This window comes from Phascolarctos cinereus, unplaced genomic scaffold (assembly GCF_003287225.1).
Source record: "Phascolarctos cinereus isolate Bilbo 61053 unplaced genomic scaffold, phaCin_HiC Scaffold_3;HRSCAF=262, whole genome shotgun sequence".
NCBI classification, from domain to species: domain Eukaryota; kingdom Metazoa; phylum Chordata; class Mammalia; order Diprotodontia; family Phascolarctidae; genus Phascolarctos; species Phascolarctos cinereus.
The window spans coordinates 194,348,778-194,361,806 of NW_027555736.1; the positions used below are offsets into that span (position 1 = coordinate 194,348,778).

The 13,029-nt window shown below is 33.0% G+C and overlaps 1 protein-coding gene across 5 annotated transcripts in view; it reads left to right on the forward strand.

The window, feature by feature from the left end:
- The window catches only part of HEATR5A (HEAT repeat containing 5A), a 154,883-nt gene that overhangs the window by 18,973 nt on the left and 122,881 nt on the right, over positions 1-13,029 (forward strand). For all 5 annotated transcript variants that reach the window (XR_013485420.1, XM_078151399.1, XM_021004277.2 and 2 more), the window contains exons 2-7: positions 2,732-2,961; positions 6,157-6,368; positions 7,651-7,759; positions 9,087-9,236; positions 9,737-9,908; positions 12,817-12,977. Coding sequence is in view for 4 of the 5 variants with exons in the window: in XM_078151399.1 (XP_078007525.1) it covers positions 2,836-2,961; positions 6,157-6,368; positions 7,651-7,759; positions 9,087-9,236; positions 9,737-9,908; positions 12,817-12,977 (930 nt within the window). In the remaining variant the exon portion in view is untranslated. The remainder of the gene's footprint in view (positions 1-2,731; positions 2,962-6,156; positions 6,369-7,650; positions 7,760-9,086; positions 9,237-9,736; positions 9,909-12,816; positions 12,978-13,029) is intronic.

A 13,029-nucleotide genomic window follows, 5' to 3' on the forward strand; every position in this document is an offset into this window, starting at 1 on the left:
ATTTTTGGCTATCCTCACCTTTCCATCTTTGAAAGGAAATTACTAAGTGTCAGAGTCTCGTTTTCTTTAATTTTGAAAGGTCTTGTCACCTTCTTATTATGTTTTTCTGTTTCATCTTCTGCAACAGATGTTGGTTTATAAACTATGCAGCTGTTTTTATGGTGGACATTTTGCAAATACTTCTTATAAATGCTTCAGTGTGAGATCACCAAATGTCCCTTGAAATTAATGTTTCTTATTGTCTTTGGGGGTACTACAGTGAAGCCAATTCTATCAGTACCTTTATTTTTCCTAGAGCATGAGTCATCCTTTGATTTAACAGCATCTTCCTTCTTTCCTCTGACTTAATTCTTTCAGTAGTATCTTCATGGGTTGGGCAGTGGGGAAGGATCTCATATTTAGAGTACCAACAGCTAAATTAATGTTTATAGGTAGTCTAAAATCTCTGTGATTCTTAGCATCTTTGCCCTGTTTTCAACAACTCCACCACTGAAGGAGAAAGACATTATACAGAACTGAGGGCCATTTTGTATTTTTCCTTATTTCATTGTTTGCCATAGTCAAAGAATTCATCATCCAAATGGCTAGCCTGCTAGTGATGAGCCTTTCTGGATTAGCTAGATTAGTCTTCAAAAAGAAATTCATTCTATGTTTAGGACTATAGTCAGCTTGGTGTGGGACCTGTCCAGGTTTGTGCTTCACTGACTTGGCCTTTGAGAACTCAGGATCATCTTATCATGGTGAAGTTGTAGAGATGTTCTCAAATACTCAAATGAATTTGTAATCTCATCAATTTGAGAATTCCTCGTAATGATACAGATTGCAACATACCTATGCTTGCCTGTCTTGTGGAACTTGTTTTATTATGGAGTTTGTCATTGATTACATCCATCAGGAACTTCTCCATTGCCCTCTCTGCAGTACTTTTAGTTCTTCAAAGGCAATGTTGTTCAATATTTTGTTGCTATGTAGCGATACCAGTAAATTGTTAACCATTGAAAAGATTGGCTTTTGCTTTCAAGGAAGCTTGGGATTAGTAAATGAGCTTTACAATTTCCCCGAAGCAACTCAGTTTTCCTCTTCCTTTTCAACTCTTAGCCCAGCTAATTGTCTTGGGGTATTGTATTGTCTGTTCCAGATATACATACTGTGAGACAAACTTTATAGGGTGACCCTCCATGCATGTTGAAATTTGGGCAATAGGCATTCTTCATCCACTTGGTCTTTTCTGTGTAGATGGAAAGACTAAACCTTGAATTATTACAGATTTCTTTCAAGAGACCGTGCATTATCTTGGGGATTGATACAATCAACACAGTGTCTCTGTTGCTGAGCTTTTGGAGGACCTTCCTGTTTATAGAGAATCACTCATTAATCTGTACTCTGCTCTGTATTTGCTCTATTGCAATGGTTAATACCGTTGGCAAGCATGTATTTCCCTCTTTTTCTGAAAATAAACATCAAGTAAAGCATAAGTCATTGAACAAGGTTATTCCAGTTGTTATATCTTCCAAGGAATCCTGAATGATCTTTATGTATTGATGAAAGACAGCTTACTACAAAATAGCCTGTAAGGCAGAATTTTTTTCTACCAAATCAAATGCTTTTTAGAAATTAACAAACAGTAAGCACAGTGGGATATTACATTTTCTCCATCTTTCATTTATTTAAAGGTAGTATAGTGTAATCAAAACCAAGAAGACTGGGTTTAAGTCTTGCCTCTGATATATACTGTTTGTGACTCTGGGCACATCACTTAACCTCTCAGTGCTAGGCAACTCTAAGACTTTAAGTTACAGAGAATTTGCGAAGTTGTGTTGGTAATTTGATAATTTGTTCAATGGGGAGCTTCTTATACTGAAAAGGTGCTCTGGTTAACTCTGTTTATATGATGCCAGAATTTTTATATTGATGATGTCTCTGTGAGGCGTCAGAGTGGTGGAAAAAGCAGTAGACTTGACATAAGAAGACCTAGATTCTAATTATGATTCTGATATATACCAGCTGAATGACCATATCTTTTTACCTCTTACGCTACCTTAATTTCCTTATCTATGAAATGGAAATAAGGTTGTCATAAGAAGTGCTTTCTAAACCTAAGAGCTGTGGAAGTAAATTATTATTACTGTTGTTATTATCTATATATTTCAAAGTTATGCTGTCCCTCCTCATCTCTATCTACTGGCTTCCCTTTCCTCCTTTTTGTTTAAATTGTATGCCATCTTCCACAGGAAGCCTTTCCCAACCCCTCTTAATTGCTGTGCCTTCTCTCAGTTAATTATCTCCTATTTTTCATATATATAATATATATATATATATATATATATAACTTGTATATATGTATGTGTGTATATGTGTGTGTGTATATATATATATATATATATATATATATATATTATATAATATATATATATATATATATATATATATATATATATATATATATATAGTGTCTCCTGCTATTATATTTTGAGCTTCTTGAAGATAGACACTGTCTTTTGCCTCTGTATCTTCAGCAGTTAACAGAGTGCCTGGTACACAGTAGGCACTTAATAAATGTTTATTGATCACAAATTAAATTATTTGTGATTTTTACAAATTTGGGTATCCACTTTAAAAGCTATGTACATTAAACTCTTTCTGCCCTCTTGAAAATGTTCAGTATTCACAGAAAATCTAAGTTATGCTTTTTTCCCTCCCCTCTTAAATGTATTATTTTCTTTTACTACAGATTCTTGCATTTAAGTCTACTAATTGAATTTTAATGCGAAGAATCCTGGCTATCACTCTTCAAGTTTTCAACTGTGGTTTATAAAGACAAAGTAATTGCAAGGAATGGAACTGGCTCACAGCTTATTGCTGAATGAAGAAGCATATAATCAACTTGGAGAAGTTCAGAAGGCAGAGTTTGTTTTTGAATGGCTGAAGTTTTTAGAGAAGCTTTTACTAGCAACCAACAGGGTATGTAAAATTAAGGAAATAGTTGATTTTTTTAGCATTTAAGCAAGAGTTTTACATTTTATCAAGGACTTTCTCTGCATGAAATAATATAATTGTGTCTTCTTTATTTTTTTTTCTTGTCAGAAAGACTTATATTAATAGTTTTTCCTAATATTAAACCCATCCTATTGCATTCCATTCATAAATCCTGCCTGGTCACAGTAGAAATCTTTTTTGATATACTGCTGTATATTATTTGCAGGTATTACTATTTTTAATGTTGTGTTCATTAATAATATTGGTCTGTAGTTTTTTTTTATTTCCCTTTTTTTTATTATCAGTTTGACAGACCTGAACATTTTCCTTTAAAAAGGAGAACATAAGAAAGACTGCATTTGAAACTGAATCTCATCACATATAGCTTGGGTGTTTGTGGGATAGATTTTAACATTTTGGTTTCTTTTAGTAGAGGCAGCTAGGTGAAAGAGCTAGAGCTCTGGGGCTGGAGTTGGGAAGATCTAAGTTCAAATCCAGCCTCAGACTCCCTAGCTGTGTAACCTTGGGCAAGTCCCTTATCCTATTTGAATTCGTTTCTTCAGTTGAAAAATGGGAATTATAACAGCACTTACTTTGCAGGATTATTGTGAGGATCAAATGAGATCTTATTTGTCAAGTGCTTAGCACAACCCCTAACACCTACTGACTACTATATTGATACTTATTCCTTTCCTCAGTCCCCCCTCCCCTTCACTTCCTGCTAGTCTGTTCTGATCTTCCTTCATTCTTCTGTTTAATTTTTTAGTGCTTTATTGATTTTCTTTTCTTTTCTTCCTTTTTTGGTATTACTAACAGTACCTACTACTCCCCACCTACCAAAACAAAGCCCTCCCTTGTAATAAATAAGTATAGTCACACCAAACAAATTCTCACATTGGCCTTGTCTAAAAATATGTCTTTTATTTTATATTCTTCATCTCTAGTCCATTACTTCTCTGTCAAAAAATGGGAATCATGATCATTCTTACAGAGTCATGATTGGTCATTGCATCACTGAGATGTTCAGATCAGAGTTCTTAAGTCTGACCAGTGTTTTCCTTTATATTGTTGTCATTGTATAAATTGTTCTCTGGTTCTAGTCACTGCATTCTTCATAAGTACATACAAGTCTTTCCAAGCTTCTTGTGTCTCTTATACTTATGTATGGCAAAGTAGTATTTCATTACATTGATTTACCAGTTTGTTTATCTCTTTCCCAGTTAAGTACTCCCTTAGTTTCTAGTTTTATGCCACAATAAAAAGTACTGCTATAAATATTTTTGTATATATAGGTCCTTTCTTTTTTTCCCATCTTTCCTCTCTTTGATCTCTTTGGCGTGTGTACCTAGTTATGGTATTTCTCAGTCACAATTTAGTGACTTTTTGCATATATCCAAATTACTTTCCAGAATGTTGGACCATTTCACAGCTTTGTGCCTCAAGTGCCTCTCTTTATTACATCAAGGTCTATGTAGAATCTCTGCTTTTCTGTATTTAGCACAAAAGAACATAAGAGGAATAAGATTACAGAAAGTATTGCAAAAGATGTAAACTGAACTGACTCTAAATAACTGAAAATTATTTCCTAAAATAGGTGGTTAGGAAGTCAGACTGATTGCTGAAGGCTGTTTTCTGCCTTATTCAGAGTCTACAACAGGTAGAAATAGTCTTATGCCTCAGTCTCCCTCTTTTTCGTCCTTTTATCCCTTGATACTGTCTCCTTTGCCCCCTATTTTTTCTCTCCAATCTCTGTAACAAATTATTTTCTTAGAAAGTACCTAATAAGTTAATTCACATTAAAGTATAAGTGATTTTCAAGACTTCAGCTTTTGTAACTACTACATTTTCACCAGAGATAAAATGCCTTAAACCAAGGGAATAAATATATAATTGTAGAATTTCAAGCTTCCATTTAGCAAGTAGTGAACTTCCTTTCAATAGCAGGACCTTCTTGGTGTTCTTGAAGTTATACTCTAGGCAACTATACAAGGCCTTTCCTACTTATGGTATTTTTGATATCACAAGTACAAACAGAGGAAGAAAAAAATAGGCATAGACTTCGTAGTAGATAAATTAGTCTAGTAAGAATGTTACATCTCAAACTTTAAAATGACTTGTTTAGCAAAAGTGGACTCCTTAGCCAATGTATTAACAGGTCACAAAGAGTGGTCATTAGCCAATGTATCAGAAGATGCTTATGGGTATAAATGAGGGTTTGGGGAGAGAATTTCTGAGGAGTACGGCATAATTTTTGGTGGAGTTGTGAACTAATCCAACAGTTCTGGAGAGCAATTTGAAACTGTGCCCAAAGGGCTATAAAACTGGGCATATCTTTTGATCTAGCAATATCATCACTAGGTCTGTATCACAAAGAGATCATAAAAAAGAGAAAAAGATCCACATGTACAAAAATATTTATAGCAGCTCTTTTTGTGGTGGAAAAGATTTAAAAATTGAGGGGATGCCCAACCATGGAGTTGTGGTATATGAACGTAATATAATATTATTGTGCTGTAAGAAATGATGAGCAAGCAGACTTCAGAAAAACCTGGAAACACATAAAGTGAGTGAAATGAGCAAAACCAGGAGAACATTGTATACAGTAGCAGCAACATTGTGAAATGATCAGCTATCCAAGACAGTTCCAAGACTCATGATGGAAAATGCTGTCCATATCCAGAGGAAGAACTATGAAATCTAAATGCAGATTGAACCATATTTTCACTTTTTTTTGTTTTTTGTGGTTTCTTCTTTTTGCTCTGATTCTTCTTTCACAACATTAATAATGTAGAAATATGTTTAACATGACTATACTTGTATAACCCGTATCATATTTAGCTTACTCTCTTGGGGAGGGAGAAGGAATGGAGGGAGGGAGGGAGAAGGAATGAAGGGAGGGAGGGAGAAATGGAGAAATAGAACTCAAAATCTTACAACTCTTAACAAAAATGAATGTTGAAAATTATCTTTACAGGTAATTGGAAAAAATAAAATACTATTAAAAAAGAATATGGGCAATAACAAAATTATTTTGTTTCATAAGCAGAATAATTTGGCTTTTTAATATATATTTAAATTTATAAAAATGTTGAGTTAAAGATACTGAGTTAAGAAAAATATGAGAAGTTTACATGCTGTTATGTTGACATTGAATTTTTTTTTTGTTAAATTCATTTCTAGGCTGACATAAGGGAGAAACAGAAGAGAATTATTGAACAGCTTGTATCTCTATTAAATAGCTCTCCAGGGCCACCTACCCGAAAACTTCTTGCTGAGAACCTAGCTATTCTTTATAGTATTGGAGATACATTTTCTGTTTATCAAACAATTGATAAATGTAATGAACTCATTCGTAGCAAAGATGATTCTCCAAGTTATCTTCCCACAAAACTGTAAGTTGAATATTAAACAACATAAAACAGACTAATAGTGTGTGTAATGCTTTGTGAAATGCCTAAATTTGTTTGATTGAAGAATAAATTAAAAACTAAATGCAAATTCAAATTTACATCTCCCTTTTAAAAAAATAGTTGCTTAAATATTTCATTGGCTTTATTTGAAAGTTCAGAAAATAAGCTGTTTTCTTATATTGTGTCTAACATTTGAATGATGTGAAGTCTGTATTTGGTGAATCTGTATGGCATTTAAAATACTTAGCTGATTTATTGGGGAAGGAGCAGTTTGGGTAAGTTGCTCACATTTTGGAAGGACAGTAACTGTTTTACATTTAGTAAATTATTTTCTTGGTTTCAACAAATTACATCCTATTGGCTAAAAAAACCCGCTACTTTAAAGGTTTCTAAAAATGAACAGTTAACCACTCCACTGATTCCTGCCCTTCTTCCCCCAGCCAGAGCAAATAGCAGTTATTTAAGTGGAAGAATCATTTTAAATTGTTTGCTATTGTAGTTATCAAGAGAATATAGAGTTTATTACAGAATCTTTGCTCAGGAAACTCAGATTTTACGAATAACATGGAGTTCTCATCAACTTCTTATTTTTCCTTTAGTTTACATCAAAGGCCAGTTTTGATTGACTGCTTAAGAAAGGAAGTGTACTAGAAAGTTATTTTATATAATTAAACATATGCTTTTGTAATTTTTAGAGCTAGAAGATAATTTTGAGACAATCTGTCCCAATCCCCTTGTATTATAGATGAATAAACTGAGGCTCAAAGACAGCATGACTTGCCCAAGATCATATAATTAGGGAGTATCAGAGCTAGCATTAAAGCTCTGGACTCCTGACTGTTGTCTATTGCTTTTCCTGCTATATAATGATACCACAGGAAAGGGACCATAGAGACCTGAGTTCATAGAACTGAAATTTGTAGTAACTGAAAATTGGTTGGATACTTTTTAAAAATCATAGATCTCTTCATTTGTGAAATGAGAATATTGAACTAGGTAATATTGATGGGTCCTTTTAGCTCCAAAATTGTGACTCATTCTGATCCTAGTCTTTGAACGTTTAATTCGTTGTTGCTATTTAAGTATCAGATGCTACAATTTAACAAGGGATTTCATAGCAAAATCAAATAGCAATTCATTTCGACCAAGAATTGCAACCCATTTTTTTCTCTTAAAAAAAGACAAATTAGTCAGCTCTTTGTTGTAAGAGTTTTCCTTCTATGTTTGTAATCATTTCTTGAATCTGATTTTTATTTTATTTCAGTGCTGCTGTGGTATGTCTGGGCTCTTTATACAAGAAGTTGGGGAGACTATTGGGTAACACCTTTATAGATACAGTGGGGAACATACTTAAAGCTATGAAGAGTGCAGAGGTAAGAAGCTTCGTGAGTATTTAAAGTCTATAAAACTTTGTTATAACAGATCTGTATAAGTGTTGTTACATATATGTTTGAATATGTCATCTACATATATACACAGCATATAGTAGGTATATGAATATGTATTTCAATATGTATTTCAATAACGTTCTAAGGCTGTGCCAATAGAGCACGAACTCTTAATAGGATGTATCAAAGTGGAAAGATTTCAAGCAGGAATCTGATGAGAGACTGTTGCTGTCCAAGAATTAAGTTCAGAGCGCCATCATTTTGGTTGATGAAATTTTTAGTTAAAGATCCTCTTGAAGCCCACTAGCTGAGTTACCAAGAAGTTGTATTCTGCATTGGTGGAAAATAGACATATATTGACCATATTATACATTCTAAAAATAATGAAGTACATGAATAGGTATTTATAGTATGTAGGTAGGATGTGTATGTATGCATCTGTACATGTGCCTCCTTACCTCTAGGATCAGCTACAAATTCCTCTGACATTTGAAGAGATGGAAGAGATATTAGGGCAATTTTCCATTCCTTTTTTTTTTTTTTTGGTTATCCACTGTCTCTTAAGACAGTAGTAGTAGGCCTATTTTGACTTTTTATGGTATAGAAGTTATCAGAATATTTGGAATATTTAATGTGGTTTCTAAAAAAGAAAGACTTTTCATCTATTTTGTAACTTTTTAAAAATTTAATTTAAAGGATTTTGTTTTGTTTTGGAGGCAGTCAGGATTAAGTGACTTACCCAAAGTCATACGTCTTGTAAGTGTCTAAGGCCAGATTTGACTCCTCTTGACTCCAGGGCCGGTGTTCAATCTACTGTGCCCCCCCAACTGCCTCATGTCACTTAATTTTTTAAAAATTCTGTTGAAAACATCTCTTAGTTCTTATTTTTTTGGTTGTTAAGTCATTTTCAGTCATGTCTGACTCTTCATGACTCCATTTGGGGTTTTCTTGACAAAGGTACTGGAGTAGTTTGCCATTTCCTTCTCCAGTTCATTCTACAGATGAGAAAACTGAAGCAAACAGGGTTAAGTGACTTTTCCAGGGTCCCATAACTAGTAGTACCTGAGGCCAGATTTGAACTCAGGAAGATGAGTCTTCCTAACTCCAGGCCTGGCACTGTATTCACCATACCACCTAGTTTCCCGTTCTTAGCAAATACCAAAGTAATATTATTATTTTATATGTAGCTTGTCTCCTCATAACCAAGTCTTTTTCTTTTAAATTTTTTTATAGCCAAGTCTTACATATAACAAACTATCACTGTTTTTTGTTTATCACTGAAAAATTGTTCCTTTTCCCTCCTTTTTCATAGTCTCAAGGTCGCTATGAGATTATGCTGAGTTTGCAAAATATCTTGAATGGACTTGGAGCTGCTGCTGCCCCTTGTCACAGAGATATTTATAAAGCTGCAAGGTCATGTTTGACAGATAGGTCTATGGCAGTTCGCTGTGCTGCTGCAAAGGTAGAGTCTGAAAACCTAATATTTTTAACATAATTTTTTTTGATGTAACTACAGAATAATGCACCTCCCGCTTCCCTCATCTTTTTAGCTACTTGAACATATTAGAGAATTGTTCTGTGACATTAGTGAGTAAAGTAGAAATCAAGGCTATTATTTTAAAACACATTTTAAAACCTGTGACTTCCTAACTATGTTTAAAATATTTAGGAAGTAAAATAAACCTGTGTTACTTATAATTATTCATTACCAACAAGATTGATTCTGAAGAACTTTTTGATACCTTACTGAGTCATGAGTAGTTTTTTTTTTTTACTCTAGGGACATCACTTTATATTAGTCTTTTTGATGTCTGTTAAATACTAAAATATTGCCCTTGCAGTCACTATTTAAATGTTTTGACATAAAAGGTTTTGCTAGATCTTAAAAGTTTTTGCATTATTTATTTCACAAATAATTATATGTTGCTTCTTCATTTGTTTGTTTTCCTCTTTCCTGTATAGTGTCTCCTTGAACTTCAGAATGAGGCTACCTTTATGTGGAGTACGGACATGGACAGTGTTGCAACATTGTGTTTTAAGTCATTTGAAGGTTCCAATTATGATGTACGAATAGCAGTGTCAAAGCTTTTAGGCACAGTGTTGGCCAGAGCTGTGATGTCTAAACAAGGAACAGGTAAAATGCATATAATCCTCTTGTAATAATTTTTTTCAGTCAGTTTAATTCTGAGACTTTTTGCTTTTGATTCTGAGACAGTTACTCAATCCATCTGAAAATTCTTTGGTTAAAAACAACAAAAGGAGTAATTTTAGCACTTTATCTGTGCCATATTAGTCTTGGGCTTTTTTAATGTTCTGGAATATTAGTGAATTGTTCCATGCACATCAGATGTGTGATCTTGTTTAACTCTTTGTGGTGCCATTTAAAAGCAATAAATTACTACAGTATACATTTTGCTTAATTATCTGTGCAAATAGAAGTGAGCAGTGGCAGTTAACTTCAAACAGTAGATAACTTCAAAAACAATGATGTTTGGTTTTTTAATTGTTATTGTAATATAACACATTTACCTTTGTAGTGAAGTTTTGCTCAGTGTTAATTTTCATACCATTTTCAAGGAAGGTTGCCACAGGAACACATATGGTAGAAAAGGAAATGAGCCTAGTATTAGAAAAAGATTGCAAATAATCTAAAATATATGTAGTTCACACTTAGCAAATGAGTTACCATAACAGTGTCTTCTGAAGTAAAAATCATATAGAATTAATTTTTATTAAATCATTTATGTAAAATTTAAACATCAGGTCAACTAGTTAACTTGAACTAGTTAAACTAGTTGCTTAGTACCTAAAATTATTAAAAAATATACTTATTCCTACTAGGTCTCCATTGGTGTTCTTTGTCCTTTTATTCTTAGTCGTTTTCCTTCTTATATGGTCATTATTACTGTGTTCTCTGTTTTTACAGTTCTGCTTTTTTTCTTTTTGCATTTTTTTCATGTTCCTTAGACTTTTTAGTATTAATGGCATTATACTATTCCATTACTTTGATCTACTACAATTTATTAAATCATTGCTCCTATTCTTAGACATGTAGATTGTTTCCAGGCTTTTGTAAGTATATATGATTTTTACATGCAGTTAAATTTGTGTTTTGTCTTCTGAAAAATTATCTGTTCATATTTTTTGATCATTTAGCCACTGTGGACTGGGAATTAACTTTGTGAATTTTTAATAGCTTCTTATATATCTTTCGTCTTTGTCAGATCTATATAGCTAAAGCTAAGATATAAAGGGAGATTTTGTTGTCTATCAAAAACATAATAACAGAGGGTTAATAGGAAAAAAAAATTTTTAATTTATTTTACTTAAGCAATACATTTTTTTGACTCTGATCTGAAGGTTGTATTTCTCAGGTTTGCCAAGTAGTTAAACTTACTTAAAGAATTAGCTTAAACATATACTTTTTGTAAAAATTTTAAAAATTAGAATTGCATAATAACCATAGGTAACAGGGTGGGAAATCTTATGTCTTTAAAAATTATAGAAGTGATTTAAACTTTCATTTAATAATTTTTGTTAAAATGGCACAAAAAATTAGGACTATCTAAAAATCACAGATAATAATTTTAAAATACATAACCCTTGATGGCGCTTTCTCATTATCTGATTTTGTTGTCTAGTCCCACGTGTTTCTAATATGTGTCAATGACTTTTCCAATCCAAAAGTAGCCACCTAAATATACACCACCCAAACTGTGTTCTGTGGAACTCTTGTCATTCTATAAAATATGAATAAGATTTCAAAATGAAAATTTCATTGCTAGTCCTATTTGTCCCTCTGTAATAATAAATACAGAATTAAATGTGTATTTAATTTTGAAAGATTTTCAAAAGTTTTGAGTACATACAGCAATTTTGGGGGTATGAAAATAGGTTTCATTTCATTCATTTTCTTCAAAATTTCCTTAACTACCCCCTCCTGCCTTTCTTGTTTTCCACCAAGCACTGAATGGGTTCTGTAAATATATTTCAAGAGCCCAAGTTTGAGAAATGTCAGTCTTCCTAATAAGGCCTACTTGTCATGTGTTTTGGACTATGAAAGCCTTACTAAGGAAAATGATTGTTCTTTTATCAAGTGATGAGCAAAAAAAGGATTTGATTTCTCCTCTTCTGATATTCATCAATAAAAGTCTTGTTTGCCTTACTTAAAATTTTTTGCATTTATACATAAGTGACATTTTTCTTCATTGCTCATTGTTCCCTGCCTAATTTTTGGCTAGGAACTTCTAAATAAATATTCTTTAAATATGTTTGATCATATCATTTAAAGTACCCTTTCAATCTATGCCTCTTTTCGACTGAAGAGGACTGCTTTTTTAGGCTTGTGCCAGATAGTTTGCACATAAATGTCCCTGAAGGAGGAGAGTATAATAAAAAGTCAAGGTGGAAAAAAATGGTCAATGAGTCAGTCTTCTGCTGGTAAAAGTTTGCTTCCTACTGTATGTTTCCTCATTCTTTGATCTAGCCTTGTCTTAATTATTTCAAATAAAAGACCCAAATCCTCCATAAATGAATAGTAGAGTATAGAAGTGAGGTAGTAAATGTTCATGCAAGGGTAGCTAGGGTATTAACATGCTAAAAAAATTTTTTTCTAACTTTTTGTTGTATATGCATTGCTGTGTGTAGTGGCTGTTTTCTCGTTTTTTGCTGTTTTACTTTTTGATGTTAAACTGTTTAGTTTTGAGTTTTATTAATTTGATTTCTTATTCCACATTTTCTTTGTCAGAAGTAGCGGCTACCTTATAAATCTTGATAGCAAATAATAGAATTTGACTTCTCCACTTCCAGTCCACCAGCTTCCCTTGTTCTTCAGAAGTATGATGAAGGAGAATATAGCTATCATTTTTTATCTTTGATACCAAAGATTTACTTTTTTAAAATATGCCTCAGATTTATTAGAAGTCTTACACTTTGTTTTACAGTTATTAATATATCTTTTAAAAAAGGTATAACATGGATTTAACTTTATTCTATGAAATGTAATTTATATTTAGAGAGTTTTTTGGCTTTGTTTATTATAGCAGCCTCCCGGCAAAACATTCGCAAAGTTTCTCTGGAGGAAGCCATGGAGTTACTAGGAACAGGGTTTCTGCGTGGGAGTTCAGGATTTCTTCGAGCCAGTGGAGATATGTTGAAAGGAACCAGTTCAGTCAGTAGGGATGTTCGAGTTGGTGTTACTCAGGTTTGGATCACAAATGAAATATCTGACTGTAATTCTCACTGGCCTAAATCTA